Here is a 16,786-nt window from a genome sequence, read left to right on the forward strand (position 1 = left end):
GCCATCTGCTCTGCCTTCTCCCCGGGGTGCTGTCCCTAATACAAAATCACAGTATGGGTGGAACGCCCCTTTGAGACGCCCACCACGTATACATTTCACGTGGTCCTGCTTCTGGTTTTTTCCATAGTTTCGTTTCTTTGAATCGTCTGTTAAGTTGACCTTGCTTCCCAGGCGCCGTCTCCATCGGGCTGGTACCCCCATGACATTCCGGTCGACTCCTCCGGACCCGAGCCTATCTCCTCAAACAGAGCTCTATTCATCAGGCTTGTGATTGGTACCCCCCTCGCACCTGGAAACAGACACTTCGAAACAGGGCCCCAAATTCCAGGCTCCCCTTATCTTACTAGGCCGTAAAACTTCGACCAGCATTGGCAATTTAATTTAACGAGACTTTTGACTCTTGGCTCACACGTGCAGATCAAAGCTATCCCACTATCTCTCCAAGCCCACTAAATTATATGCAGTAGTCTGCACTCTGTGAACTCTTATTTCTTCAGTTTAAAATAATATGTTAACACACCACTCTAAAATTATACAGTACACTTCTATAAAATATTGCCTTTAACACACATATATAAGTAAGCAAATCATTGAATAATATCGAATCCATGCTACATGAAAGATACAATGGTATATTTTCGTTCTTACACAGTGCCATGTGGTCTGCACGTTTCTTCATTTTACATTTCATCTCTTTCTTCGTTTAGTAACTACATACATGGAATCTGTTTAACACGTCTAATGTTCCTAAGCATTTTCACACATTTCTGCATTAGCCCACTCTATATACGGGCTTTTCTAATTCTATTAAACACTCTAGAGTAAATACAGATACATTTTCTCACTCCTTAAGTTATATAAGCCAACTTTACGCCACAGGCTTGTAAATATGATGCAGACATAATTTTCATTCAAATTGCGCTCTCTCAGTTCCCCCCTTTGATGACCTCTAGGGGTCATCACTAACACCTCAATTTGAATGTCTCACACAGAACTGGTTGCAAGGCTCCCCCTTTTTATCGTTTCTAGAGCTCTCAGACTTCTATATTGATGATCTTGCATAGCAGCTAACCTCCTTTCTTGCTCTCTCATGGACCTGTGCAACCGGCTTGATCTATACCATTTATACAGTCTCACTAAACCCCACAATATAATTATGCAAATTAATATTATGAAGATAGGCTTCAAGATATACCAAACAAAGCTTTTCCCGAGATTTGCAAACCAACCTCCAACTTTACCCATTCCGTGACCTACTTTTTCCCACACATTTATCTTTGTCAAGTCTTCAATTTCTTGATGTATCTTAGTAATATTCTGTATAACCTTCTCAAGGGGTTTTGAATTGTCTGGAATGTAAGTACAACATTCCTGGACCTTCAAAGCCTTACAGACTCCGCCCTCTTTTGCTAACAGAACATCTAAAGCAAGACGGTTCTGAAGAACCATGGCCCTAATCGATTGCATCTCTCCTTCCACCAGCATCAATGACCTTGCAGTACTGGCAGACAACCTATCTACAACTGTAGCTAATCTCCTGATCTTAACATCATTAAGTATCAAACCTAAAAGAGGAAACATGGCTCCAAATACGTCTCCAACTACCTCAGCATCTCCTACATCCCTTTTCCCTCTTGTCGACGCCTTTCCTTCTATGATCTCTAAATCCTTTGCATGGTATATTTTGGGGAAGACAATTGCCAAATAACATGAACCATACCAATTGTCAGGCAATTTTACATAGGCATTTCTTCCACATACAAAATATACATTAGGAATCACTTGCATCCCTTTCATGAAATCTTTCGTGTAATATTCTAACCGAAAAGCATGTTCACAACTAACTTCACCTACAAATACACTCTCATAATATGTTTTGCTCCTAGTCAAACATAACTTCCCTTTATGTGTTCTATCTAAAGCTATTGGGCCGTTACTACCCTTCTTTTTGTGTGCCTTTTCCTCTTCGGTCCAATCTGTTTTCCATTGTCCTGACATTTTTAAAATCTTCTGCCTCCTGTAACGGTCATCAACTTGTCCAATAAACTTTTTCTCGATCTCTGACACTTTGCAAGTCAGATTATTTCGGCGTGCATATGAAGTGTCTAATGTATCCCAAGGAAGAAAGAATTTTGCCAATCTATCTTCCTTCTTGTAATAGTCCCACTTATTCATTTGCTTATAATTCGGGACTTCAGGCAGTACCGAATCATAATTTGAAAAGTAGTACTCAAACCCCTCTCGACCATAAAATATACTGAGCAATAAACTACATGTTATCCCATATGTCAATGGAAGATGATGATATCTGATGCCTTCATCAACGGAAGCCGGCAATTGCATGCAGACATAACAATCTTTGGCCTCCATGGCATCAATATACTCGTACAATAACTTGGCATATGCGTTTGTTCTGAAATTTCCCTGCGACTCATCTATGTGTAACCTACGAGCTTCAGCTGCCAGTAACGCCTTTTCACGTATCACATTGCTCTCCTCCTTCTTTCCAACAAGAGCAGGCTTCAAAGTCGTCACAGGCTTTGCATCTGTTGTCTCAGTTACACTTGCATGTCCCACTTTGTATGATACAGTAACTACTATAATTATAAGAGAAATTACTACTGCTATAAGTGTGCCTATTATGCATTTGGCTTTACGGTTTGGACTGCCGGTCTCCATGTTATCAGACAGCTTAGCTTTTCCCTTAAAAAAAAATCCTTTTGAGATCTTCACCCGGTTTACAAAGATTTCTCAGTCTGTGAAGCACTCTTAACCAACAAAGTCTCTTTTCAACAAAGTCTTATTTTTTCCAGCAAAAGACAGCCCTAACCCTTCTCCGTCCTCTAAATGACATCCCTAACTTTCTTCTTCTTTTCATTCGGCCCTAGGTTATCTTCTTTCTTACTGGCTTAATTACAAAGTCTTTAGGTGTCTACAATAATTCTGGTGCCAGCAGCTCTAATGGCATATTCCAACAGTTCTAAACGAAGGATGGTTTCTTCATGTGCTGGTACTGGATGACCCAAGGTTGGAAATTCTAATCTATTCAGCACCAGGTCCTTCATCCGACTTAGGTACAGGGGAACGGGGAGTGTGAATGTCAGTAACCCTTCAGTTTCGATTCCAGGTGTCAACAGCCGTACTTCCACCGTTACAATTGGATCGATATTGGTCACCTGCACTTCCCTCACCCTCCCGGATCTCTGTCCCCAAGACATCTGCTGCTAGGTAGGTCCACTCAGGAGTGGCGTATCTTCTGCAGGGCACACGTACCCTCCTTGATCTTCTCGGACTCTCAGAGCCTGAGTCCGCTGGACCTTCGTCTAGATCTGAGTCTTCAGAAATCGGGACAAGGGTTCTTTCTGGATTTGCTCTCAGGCTTGACCTTCTCCTTCTTTCCGGCCAGCTAGCTTCTCCACTCCTTGTTCTCCTGCTCCCTTGTCCTTGCACTTGACTCTTGACCACTTGCAGCTTGGTCAGTGTCTGACTCGAACTCCCAGCTGCTTTCTCCCTCTGAGGCGACTTCAGTTTCACTGGTGTATTGACCGTCCTCAGCCTGGTCAGACACGCTCTCAGCCTCTTCAATCGCCTCTACAGCTTGACTTTTCCCCTCTGTGGCTTCTCCGCTTTCAGCTGGATTTTCATCCGAGAGAGGAGCTGTTTCTTCCAGAGGTGCTGGAACTCTTCGAGTGTGTGAGGCGTGGATCCAGTTGGGCAAGCCTCCACACTTCACTGCTGTGTTCGTGACCAATATGACTTGGAAAGGTCCACGCCAGCGCACGTCTAGACAGTTTTTCCTGACGTGTTTCTTCACCAGGACCCAGTCCCCCGGACATAGGTCATGGCACAGGTCCTGAGCTGATGGAACTTCTGCAGCCTGCACCTGAAGGGACACAGAATGAATGGCGTCAGATAGTCCCTTGCAATAGTCCAGGATCAAATCATCTGTGATGTTCAACAGTGCTGCAGTTGGAACCGATGGCAGTCTCATAGCCCTCCCCATTAGCACCTCATGTGGGGAGAGACCTGTCCTTCTATCTGGTGTGCTACGTATGCTCATAAGGACAAGTGGAAGTGCATCAGGCCAGCTCAAGGATGTCGAGGAACAAACTTTGGCAAGTCGGGACTTAATGGTGCTGTTGATTTGCTCCACAATCCCTGAAGCTTCTGGTCGATAGCTACAGTGCAGCTTCTGGTCTATACTTAGGGCTGAACATAGCATTTTTACTATTTCGCTGTTGAAATGTGTTCCTCTATCTGATTCCAAAGAGGCCGGTACCCCGAACCGCGGTATCAGTTCTCTAAGCAATAGCTTTGCTACTGTAAGTGTGTCGCACCTACGTGTGGGGTAAGCCTCAACCCATCTGGAAAATATACAGACAATCACTAGGACGTATCTGAGGCGATTGCATTTGGGCATTTCGATAAAATCTAATTGCATTCTATTGAATGGCCCCCCAGACCTCCCTATGTGGCTCAAGGTAACTGGTGTTCTCTTTCCTACATTCAGTTGCTGGCAGATCACACAACGCTGACATACTGCTTCTGCCGCTACTCTAAACTTCGGGTTGTACCACGTTTGTCTGAATACCCTTACCATGGCATCTCTACCTATGTGTGCTGGTCCATGCAATCTCCTTGCCATTGGACTAGCGAGTTCGTTTGGTAACACTGCCCTCCCATCTGCAGAGATCCAAAAATCCATCTCACTTTTGGTACAACCAGCTGTCTCCCATGTCTTTTTCTCAAAATCAGGTGCATTATCTTGGATACACTTCAACTCATCCCAAGTGTCTACAGTTTCCAACAACATAGTTAATTCAGTCCTTTCCTGTATTCCCCCCACTTCTACCTCCGTGAAGGAATACCCTTGTTCCGCACAGTAACGTGCGACTTCATCAGCATACCTATTGCCTTGTGACACAAAATCAGTATTCTTGGTATGGGCGGTACATTTAACAACTGCAATAGCTGCTGGACCTTGTAGTGCTTCCAACAATAATCTCACAAACTCTCCATTCCTAATAGGAGAACCTGAGGAGGTCATGTAACCTCTTTGAGACCATAACTGCCCATAGTCATGAACTACGCCGAAACCATACTGGCTATCGGTGTAAATGGTGACTCGAATTTCATTACCTGCTAAACAGGCACGGGTCAAAGCAATGATTTCAGCTACCTGAGCGGAATGTACTCCTTCCAGGCAGGCGGCTTCCACAACTCCGGTAATGGTACAAACGGCATATGCTGCTCTCAGCTGACCAATATCGTCTCTTACGCATGAGCCATCAACAAAGAATATTTCATCGGGGTCGGTCAATGGCTCATCTACGATATCTGGTCTTGGTTTGGTGCATAGTTCAGTCACATCAAGGCAGTCATGATCTGTACATACATCATCATCAATGTCATTTGGAAGTGGCATCAAAGTGGCAGGATTCAAAACAGAGCACCTCTTTAGGGTCACGTTCTCGGCAGCCAAAATGACTTGCTCATAGCGCGTGAGCCTGCTGTTTGTCAGATGCTGTGTCTTGGTCCTGGTCATCAACAGTTCAACAGAATGCGGTACATACACCACTAACTGGTGTCCCATCACTATATTCTCACACCTCTCAATGCTGACACCCGTTGCAGCAACGGATTTGAGACATCCGGGCAACGCTGCGGCTACTGGATCTAGGGTAGCCGAAAAATATGCAACTGGTCTACGGGCATTTCCGTGTATCTGGGCCAAAACTGACAAAGCACAACCTTCCCTTTCACAACAGTAAAGTAAGAATGGTTTTTCGTAATCAGGCATTCCTAAAGCCGGGGCACGACACAAGTCCTCCCTCAGCTGCAGAAACGCCATCAAACAATCTTTGTCCCATGGTACCGGATCGCTCACCCCCTTGTGCGTCAGTCTTTGCAGAGGTTTTGCCTTCAGTGAAAAGTTGGCTATCCACTGCCGGCAATAACCGACCATTCCTAGGAACATCCTGACTTCTCTTTGCGTTGTAGGGGAATTCATTTTCATGATCGCCTCTATTCTGTCTGGTGACACCTTCCGCTTTCCCTTCTCGATCCGGTGACCCAAGTATTGCACTTCTGTCAAACAATACTGCAATTTACTTGGCGACACCTTGTGTCCGTTCTCGGCCAAGTGATTCAGTAAGGTGATGGTGTCTACTTTGCAAGCTTCCTCAGTTTCTGACGCCACAAGTAGGTCGTCTATGTACTGGACCAGAACCGAGTTCATGGGCAGTACTAGACTTTCAAGATTTTTCTTCAGCAGCTGGTTAAATATCGATGGGCTTTCTGTATACCCCTGGGGAATACGACACCATGTTAAAACGCGATTTTCCAGCTTAAAAGCGAAAAGATATTGGCTTTCCTCATCTAAGGGGATTGAAAAGAAGGCCTGGCACAGGTCTATCACCGTGAACCATTCAGCTTGAAATGGTATCTGAAACAGTATCACTGATGGATTCGGTACCACTGGACAACATGAAACAACTATATTATTAATCTTTCGAAGATCCTGCACTATTCGGTATTTCCCACTAGGCTTCTGCAAACCCATAATCGGGGAGTTACATGGGCTTCCCACGATTTCCTTCAGTATTCCCTGTTTGATCATGGATTCGATCACAGGCTTTATTCCTGCAATCGTCTCCGGTGTCAACTTGTATTGGGGTGTTCTTGGATACTCAGCATTTGGTTTTACCATGATCTTTACTGGCTCTACCCCTTTGATCAGTCCTATTTCTTCTCCAGAGAAATCCCACACCTCAGCTGACACCGCACCTCTCAAGTCCCATGGAAGCTCCTCCACCGTCAAGGTAGGATATAGCTCCACGCATACCTGTGAGTTTGCAACCTTAAAATCGGCATCATCATCGTTAGTTTGCACTTCTACTCCATGAGGTGTGCAATATATCGTACAATTTAGTTTACATAACAGATCTCTTCCTAACAGACACACAGGACTGGAATCGCAAATCACAAACTGGTGCTCATCACTGTACTTCCCTATTTTTACCGACACTGGTTCTGTCAGAGGATTCGTCATTCTCCTATTTGCGACTCCTACCACCTGGATCGTCTCTCCCGACATTGGCAGACCTGGGACCACCGCCGATCTCAGAGTGGATCGAGTGGCCCCTGTGTCCACTAAAAAGGTCGTAGGACACCCCGCCACTTCAGCCTCCACGTATGGTCCCCTCTGGTCTACCTCTAAGGCTGCCCCCAGAGTACAGTCGTCCTCTCTATTCACTCGCTGTCCTGTAAGGGGGTCAACGTAGTAGCATTCCTCTCCTCCTACGAACAGTGGCAGTTGTCTATAGGTTTTTCCCCCGTTCGCAAAACGAGGTGGTTGAGGGAACTGGGCTCGAGGAGTCGGAGTCCCCCCTTTGATAAACTTTCCCTTCGGTATCGTTGTTCCCTTCACCAGGCTATTCTGAACATCTTCTTCCTCCGGTTCTAATTCCCCCGTCTCGACATTATAGGGACACTCGCGTTTCCAATGTCCCACCTCGTTACACTGGTGGCACCTAGTCGTCTTTTTCAGTGTCGCGATATCTATCCTAGGTCTCTGTTTTTCCTCATCGTCTTTACTTTGATTATTCTGCTTTTTCCCTAGGGTTCCGGTTCCCTGTTGCCGCTGTCCACCCTTTCCAGCTGACTGCATCTGTACCAACATTAGTTTTTCCTTAAGTTTCTTTGCTTTCGAATCTATCTCATCGCTGCAGTACCTTGCATATCTCAGAATTTCGTCTAATGGTTTGTTTTGCCAACAAATTAAATGCTGCTGAATCATCAAGCTGATGTCAGGTCTCAAACCCAGGACGAATTTTGACACAAACTGACCTATGTCTTTAGGATCCATCACATCCAACCCACTGTACTGTTTGAACGCTTTCAGCAATCTCTCATAATACTCGTGGACAGTCTCTTTAGGTTCCTGAGTGGTTCGATCTATCTTAACCCAGTCTATGTCCTGCAACGGCACCTTCTCTTTCAACCATGCCATTACCCTCTCGTACTTCTCCATGACTTTCTCTGATGGCCCATTCGTCTGGGCATCTCTATCCGGTTCAGAGATGGGCCATTCAACACTAAGCTTACATGCCGTCCACAAATCCCCTGGTACTACAATGTCAAATAGGGTGTTCAAATCGACCCACAGCACTTTGGAGATCTTCACCAACCTCTCTACCTGTTTGTACCACTCCACGGGATTTTCCCTCAGCTTAGGGAAGGAATTGGTAAATGCCGCTAAATCCCCCCTACTCCAGGGCACATGCACGTAGTTTCCATTCGCGATTTCTCGCAAAGGGAAAGCTTCCATTCGCGGTGGCCCTCCCTCTGGGGACATTCCAATTGTACTCCTTCTGACGGTCCCCCTCTTGGACCATCTTTCCTCCCATTTATCCAAATCCCTCCACGTTCTTATACCCAGGATCAGTTCCTTTATGTGTATTTTCAACCCAATCGTCCTCCGTTCATCTAGGTCCTGATCCGTGCAATTCAGCCTATGGTTACCCTGTAAGGCTTTTGTTCTTGATAAGTCTATCATATACCTGGTTGCCAACTCGGATAATCTTTCATGTACCGACCTCGCCTTCCGAGTAACATCCTTTGCCATAAACAGTACCTCATCTTGTTTGTACAGGTCAATCCTTTCCATTGGCAATGTGCCGTCTATTATTTCATCTAGATCTGATTTTAGACTGGTTACATCGAGTCTTTTTGCCTTTACCTCAGCTCTCAGTACCTCACTCCTAGGTGGTCCGTTTACATCCCTCTCGTCCCAACTCCGAGTCCTACGTCTAGGTACAGGTGAGCTATGAGGAGTCCTCCTTGGTTCCCTTTGTTCCCATCTTTCTAAATCCCAAGCTTTTCCATCTTCCCTAGGTGTATGGTGGAACAATGTTCTATTTCCCACCACTCCATTCTGTCTCTTCTGCTCTGTCTCTCTAGATGCGAGATAGGATCCCCCGTTATGTTCTAAGTCACCACAAGTCCCTTGCTGTCTGGTGTCACTCAGTAAACGATAAGGTCCCTCACAACTCTCCATGTTCCCGCGATCCCGTCCGTGATCACCAGACACATGGTGAGACCCTTCGTGACTCCCCATACTCCCGCGACTCCAATGTTGCACATTTTCGCCCGGCGTATGGTGAGTGCACCTGTAACTATTTCTGTACTCCTGTGTCCTTCGTTCCCCCTCACTAAGGATGGGGCGAGGCACCCCCCCACATCCTGCATTTTTGTCTTCACACATTTGTCTATTGCCACCGATGGTATGGCAAGTATCTCTTCTACTTTCTTGACTACCTCCATCCCACTCCGGACTGCTTTCGCCAGCTCCGCAGTGAGAGAGGATCCTGTTATCTTGGCCTCTCCATTCGGCTTCCGTCTCTATTCTTTTATTCTGAGTCTCTACAGCAGCATCCCATTCTTTCAAGTACTCCCTTAACTCCTTAAAGGATTTCGGTCGCGGTCCCCTCAGATCCATCTGTCCTCTCTGACCCCCCTGTTCTATTAAGGGATCCATTGCTGAATCCAATGGGGTACTCCGACCTCTTGGTCCTAGCAACTGCCTTTGGGAATTAATCGTATTGTTCCTACTTTCCATCTCTGCCCTCTCCCTGTCCCAACGTGCCTGTTCCTCCTCCTGAGCTCTCTCTGGGTTGTAGATTGACACTACAGGGCCTATGGTAACAGGTACTTGTAGAGCATCCGGCAGTTGATACGACCTTGCACACTCCGTTTCCGGCACTTTCTGTACCACAAACCTTCCGACTACTCTCTGTACTGGACTAGGTTGAGGTATTTCCTCGCCTTTCTTAGGTTCCCAATCCGATATGGGGAGCGGTCTATATTCCCCCTTCCCGGTCCCGTCCCCCTGCTGTAGTTCGGGACGTTCGGTCTCTCTATTATACGGAGGTGGTCTGTCTAATAATAACCTATTTATCAGGCTATCATCCGTCTCGCTCTCATCATCCTCCTCTGGAGGCTTCTTTTCTCCTGTGACTTCTATCACTGGGTACAGTTTATCCGCCTCTATTCTCTGCACCCTCCGCTTTTTAGCTTCATCATCCCATTTGGCATCCTGCACTGCTCTTACCGATCGTTTCACTCTTTCTTGGCGCCTGTTCAGGCTTCGGTCGTACGCCGCCCTGAACCATGCATTGAGGGCTTCGAACTGTGTTGGCCTGGGTAGAGGTCTCGTTGCGAGCATTACTGCTTTCAGTTGATTTAATGCTTCTAACCTAAACCTCCCGTATCTCGGGAACGTCAGTTCCTCATTTCCCTCTGTTATCTTGCTCCACTCGGAGATCCACAGTATGGTGTGTAACCCAACATTCACAGCCATATAATCGGCTGGTGTACCCTCCGGCGGGGCCTCTTCCCCAGCATACGAATTTCCCCTGTCTCTCTTAAAGATCGCCCTTAGACATTTAAAACACTTCATTTTCAAGAATCTACGATTTCCTTAATTCTCTTCCTTATTTACTTCCCGATGGCGAACCACCAATCTCTGCGCGGCTCTCGCTGACCAGCCTATCCCAGCGCGGCTCTACACCATCCAGCCTATCCCAGCGCGGCTCGCTCTGACGTCACTCGTCCCCTCTGCAGCAGTTCCCCTCCTTTCTCAGCTCGTCTCCCGGTCTTGCATGCGTCCCATTCATACACCGAAAAATGACTACTTCCGACCAAGCGATCACTTTTCTTGACTGTACGTCCACAGTCTAACTGTAATTGTCACCTCAACTGACGAAACGTCTTTCACAAACGTTCAGACGATCGTCTTAACTGATAGGTTGCTTACACACAGTAAACGTCCGACCAGCGTCCTTTACTCATACACTCACTCTTACGTTCCCCCTATCACGGTCCTACGGGCGATCAATGGTACCTCATGACCCCCTTCTCAATGGTAGACAATTACTCTGGATGTCCGATACACCCGAACCACTTAAGCCCTTCTCTGGACTTAAGATTTTCACCGGTTGCGCGCGCTCACAACCGTCTCACAATCACACTACAGGCATTCAACTCCGCTTGACATTACAACACAGGTACAACACAAAACACCGCAATCTGGCAACGCATGACCCTTATACTCACTCTCGACCGACTCTGCTGCTTTTTCTCTCTCGCACCGCCAACCTTCTTCGACAGGTAGCTCTTCTTCTGGTCGTCGATGACTAGGGGCCTTGGGGTAATATAGACCTAACCTAGGTCGCCTTCCTCAAGAAGCCAACCATCTTTCTCTGCTACCAACTGCGGGAAATGAGATTTTGATCTATTATCTGATCTCCTTGATACCTATCTCATTTGAGTCCCTTTTTGGATCGGTTATTGACTGTCGTTGAGTAAAAGACAAACCCACTTAGGTTAAATCAACCCCATAAACTGACGCAACTTCTAAAGAACCACTTACGACTGGGATAGTTTAAAGGTTTATTATAAAACCAAAATCAGTTGCAAGTACAAACACCTCAATATAAGGTTCAACAGGTGTACAGGTACAAGAAGGAACATGAATTCTCTAAGGAACCTCAATCTACAGAAGAAAACAATCAAAACCAATTCGAAAATCAATAAGTTGAATATCATTGACACAAGGTGAATCTGAAGCGTCATTTACAGAAAGGAAATGAAACAGGTTAAGCTGTCCCTACACTATGCTAGATGACATCCCTACTCAGCAAGTTCTTTACCTAAAAAAGTGTCAGCAGTTTGACTCCCGAAGAAGCTCAAACTCTCTTAGTCTCAGATGGAAACCTATGTCGTGTAGCAGTACCCTTTCTGCCTACCCATCCGCTCTCTAAGAGTCCTCAGGCCATCTGCTCTGCCTTCTCCCCGGGGTGCTGTCCCTAATACAAAATCACAGTATGGGTGGAACGCCCCTTTGAGACGCCCACCATGTATACATTTCACGTGGTCCTGCTTCTGGTTTTTTCCATAGTTTCGTTTCTTTGAATCGTCTGTTAAGTTGACCTTGCTTCCCAGGCGCCGTCTCCATCGGGCTGGTACCTCCATGACATTCCGGTCGACTCATCCGGACCCGAGCCTATCTCCTCAAACAGAGCTCTATTCATCAGGCTTGTGATTGGTACCCCCCTCGCACCTGGAAACAGACACTTCGAAACAGGGCCCCAAATTCCAGGTTCCCCTTATCTTACTAGGCCGTAAAACTTCGACCAGCATTGGCAATTTAATTTAACGAGACTTTTGACTCTTGGCTCACACGTGCAGATCAAAGCTATCCCACTATCTCTCCAAGCCCACTAAATTATATGCAGTAGTCTGCACTCTGTGAACTCTTATTTCTTCAGTTTAAAATAATATGTTAACACACCACTCTAAAATTATACAGTACACTTCTATAAAATATTGCCTTTAACACACATATATAAGTAAGCAAATCATTGAATAATATCGAATCCATGCTACATGAAAGATACAATGGTATATTTTCGTTCTTACACAGTGCCATGTGGTCTGCACGTTTCTTCATTTTACATTTCATTTCTTTCTTCGTTTAGTAACTACATACATGGAATCTGTTTAACACGTCTAATGTTCCTAAGCATTTTCACACATTTCTGCATTAGCCCACTCTATATACGGGCTTTTCTAATTCTATTAAACACTCTAGAGTAAATACAGATACATTTTCTCACTCCTTAAGTTATATAAGCCAACTTTACGCCACAGGCTTGTAAATATGATGCAGACATAATTTTCATTCAAATTGCGCTCTCTCAAGAGTGTTCCTTATTTATGCGTGTTTTTAGTTATTCTTGGAACTAGCAGAGTGACAACATGCCAGCTTCGAAGATCCAGGGTACAATTGTGGTTTTTCACATTCTAAGTTGGCAGGTGCCTGCGAGCTGAGGAGCACAGACTGTGAAGGGCAGGAAGAACAGAGTATTGTGGCAGTGTTCCTAGAGTTGCCTCCTAACTCTTGCTCTTGATTCTGTTTATTGTCTTTTTTTAAGCAAGACACATTCCAAAAAGTTCTGGTTTACCTTTCGGACTGAATGACAGTGTACAGTTGTTGCCAAGGGGCAAAACTGCATTTGGCTTAACGCGTGTAATCTGCATCCTCTGGATGACTATCCATCAATCCTGAAATTGCCGAGTGTTCTGGATGCAGCATCCTTCTTTACCAGACCTTTAGTTGAGCTGTGCCTTTGAGCCTAAAGGTCTCTTCGTCTGGTTGGTTGATCTGAGGTGGTCTTTAGGCTCTGATGCTTGGCGCAATGGATACTCATTAGAGCTTTCGCCTGTTTCTGTCTGACACACCCTTGTCCCTAGGGGTCTGGCTTTCGTCCTGTGTCTGCCTCAGGGCCTTCTACTGGGGTACTTTGGGTACTGAATGCCAGGCTTCACCTGAGTTGAGCTTTGGGACCTTTCACTGGGTTATGCTGGGTTTGCTCTTCATTGAAAACAATGGGGTGAACCCAAGAAATCAATAGGACCTGGGTAACTGTATATATATAAAGAAAGTGGTCCTAGACACAATTTTTAAACACGGCTAGTGATGTGAGTGTTACTTCTTCACAGTCAACAGATAGTCAGACTAAATCTGAACATACAAACACATGGAGATGTATTATTAGCTTAATTCAGCTTAAAATGCAACAAAAATGCAGAAAATGCGAGAAACCCAACACAACAATATCACAACAAATTCTACTGCAGTTTATTTACAAATTCATAAAATTTCAGCAAAAAGAGAAAGGAAAGGAAAAGGTTGGTGCTCAAGTAAAAGAAGGTGTAAGTATAGGTTTTAAAGTGACTCAGTGCAACAAAGAAATTATTTTTACATTGCACATATAAAGCCTACCCATTCACAATCTATATACAATATTATACAGGTGTCCCCCTGTAGAATTTGTTGTGATATTGTTGTGTTGGGTTTCTCGCATTTTCTGCATTTTTGTTGCATTTTAAGCTGAATTAAGCTAATAATACATCTCCATGTGTTTGTATGTTCAGATTTAGTCTGACTATCTGTTGACTGTGAAGAAGTAACACTCACATCACTAGCAGGGTTTGCTCTTCAGGCCGTATTCCTTGACGTGTTCAAACCATCTGTTGGCACTTATACTAGGTTCCATCTTGTTCACTGAAAAGGTTCACATCACCAGAGCTCTGCCTGTAAGATGCTATGTGGGGTTCTCCTTGGCTTTCTGGGTCCTTGTCATGTACTATGGAGTGGGTCTTTTTTGTTGGACCCTCACATTTGCTCATCTAATGCTTGGTACACCCCTCTAGGCTTACTTCGCTCGAAGGGGCATCCTACACAGTTGCTTAGCTCAAGGAAGTCTTGGAGAAACAATTGCAATGCAACCCAGGACTTACCAGTGGGAGTCTCCCATTTATTTCCTCTTCCATTTTACTCCCTAGTGCTTTTTGGATTATTGAACTAGGGGCCCACCCCAAAATGCTTTCACAGGTTACACTGGGCCCTGTGGCGATTCTCATCTGGGGCATGCACACTAGCCATTGCTTCAAGGCTGTGGACTGAGCTTTCCTCACAGTACCCCTCATGATTGCTTTGCCCTGAGGAAGCCATCTTTAGAGAGTTACCCAGAGCCTATGTAGGTTACTGCTTGACTGTGCCCAGGACTTCCTACAAGGCAGTCTACTGATTTATGGAAAAACTCAGACTGTTTTTACACCGTGATGGTTTTCACGGTGGGCCGCGCCCTGTAGTATGTTCAGGGGCTAGCTTTTTTCTCCTTTATGGGGTCCAACTATTGTGCCATGTACACAGGTCTCTCATTTGGTGCCCATTGATGGTTTTTTGCAATGCTCTGGGGAGCTTTTCAATGGGGCTGTCTGTCCGTGCTTGTGCTAGTCCCTTTTCTGACCATAGTTGCACACGCTCCAGTCTTACATAGGTGGTGTGTGTGGCATCCGTTTGCTGGCTTTGGCACTAGTGGCCTGCACTGACCCCTACATCTCCTTGGTATCTAGTATTGGGTCTCAGCCTGTGCCTGGTCTATGTCCTGGAAATAAAACATTTGGATTGCCAGTTTGAGCACAACATCACCGTCAAGAGAAAAGAGTGACAGTGAACCTGTATTCCCTGAAATGAAAGTATCTTTTCCAAATATAGCCTCCCCTAATTTCACGCGAAGACCGTCCAGCTGGGTGGATTATATGACTATTCCTTCTGAAAACCCACCATTACATCTTCCTACGGTAGGTGCACCATCTTGTATTGAAGGGCTCAGTAAAGGTACTTAATAGCAATGATGAGACACATCCAGCCAAAACAGCACTCTATTGCTTCCCAGCTGTGCTGATACTTTACGACGAGTCGCTCTACAGCATCAGAATGGTAAACTAATTCTAGCTTGAAGCAATATGTCTTACTGTGAATGCAAAGTTTCTGTTTTTAGCATAAGTAGCTCATGAACATGAAATACATCCATGAAGTGAAGTAACCTGATAATTCCTTTCCATTTAGGTAATGGACGACAGGTGCCACAAAAGCCTCCCAGAGGCAGCACCCCGCGTGCTCCTCCCCGGTTAGTGCTCCCTCCGCCCCCTCCATACCCTCCACCAGACATTATGGAACCACATGCATTCCAAGGCCAACCAGATTTTTCGGACATCAGTGAGGTGACACTAGAACGTATGTCTGCCAAAAAAACTATTGCCTTATGCCTGTCAACTTCTTCTCCACTCCTGCCTTTCTATTTGGTTATGGGGCCTATTCCACTCTAAGTTTTCTTCCTAAACGTTTCCAGTTATTGTCTGTGCTGTTTCATATATAAAACTACTCAATGCATTATGTAAGCTTCCATGAAAAAGTATTACATCTCGTGGAGTTTGTTCTGATTTCAGTGTATCGTGGAAGGAGAACACCCTGCAGCTCAGAATTCACGTCCAATGTAAATTGAGCCCTGGTACATGTTCACATACTCGTGTAGGAGCGACAGAATGACGATTACATGGGTCCTCGATCACGAGAACCGTTTCTTCCCACAAATTCTAGGGTCCTCATTTCAACATCACCGCAAAATTCTGATCATTGTGCAAAAAAGGGGTTTGCATTGGGATCAGACTGTAAGTTCTCCTTCACTCCCAAAGTAAATATAGCAGATTGTGTTCTTCCATCGAGGCCAGCAGGCTGGCTCAGTAAGTTGGTGTTAAGACCTCTGATTATCTGCATGTCACAAATTCGAGCCCAACAAGACTTATTTTGCCTTACAAACTTTAAACTGACTGCTGTCAGAATAGCTAAAACACCTATTGTTATTTACAGCACTTAAAAGGTTATTCTATTAAGTGTATCTAAGAAACAACTTATTATCAGAAAAGTAACCCCTCTCCAACTTTAACTCTCTACAAAAGCAACCTGATGCTAGCAGTGGTGAATATATTACTAGACCCCTGCCGGGGCAGCCAGGTTAGTGCACCACAGAAGAGATCTCCAAGCCCCAACGAGGCCGCACTGGGGCCACAGCATGAAAATGACACGAAGGTCATTCACTGGCTTTCCATCCATCGAGCAGACATTCAAGACCCACTCTGATGCTGTGCTTCTGATCATCTTTATAATTTTACTCACTTGTTGTCCTCAGTTTGTTTTGTAAACATACCTTCATGCCTCATTATTCTTCGGTGTTGACTGCACCTCCTGTTGCTATGGTCAGCGCGCTACTGTGCGGTATGGGAATGTGGCTTCATAAATACTTTTATTACAGATACTTACATGAAAGGCTTTCTTCTGGAGTGTAAGAGAATTCAGCTGAGGACTCTCCAGATTTAG

The 16,786-nt window shown here is 45.2% G+C and overlaps 1 protein-coding gene across 1 annotated transcript in view; it reads left to right on the forward strand.

Annotated features, from left to right (window-relative positions):
• The window catches only part of COBL (cordon-bleu WH2 repeat protein), a 955,089-nt gene that overhangs the window by 703,527 nt on the left and 234,776 nt on the right, over window positions 1-16,786 (forward strand). Inside the window, exon 10 of the mRNA XM_086964957.1 lies at window positions 15,479-15,646. Coding sequence (XP_086821083.1) covers window positions 15,479-15,646 — 168 coding nt within the window. The remainder of the gene's footprint in view (window positions 1-15,478; window positions 15,647-16,786) is intronic.

Source organism: Lissotriton vulgaris, chromosome 4_1, assembly GCF_964263255.1.
Source record: "Lissotriton vulgaris chromosome 4_1, aLisVul1.2, whole genome shotgun sequence".
Taxonomy (NCBI): domain Eukaryota; kingdom Metazoa; phylum Chordata; class Amphibia; order Caudata; family Salamandridae; genus Lissotriton; species Lissotriton vulgaris.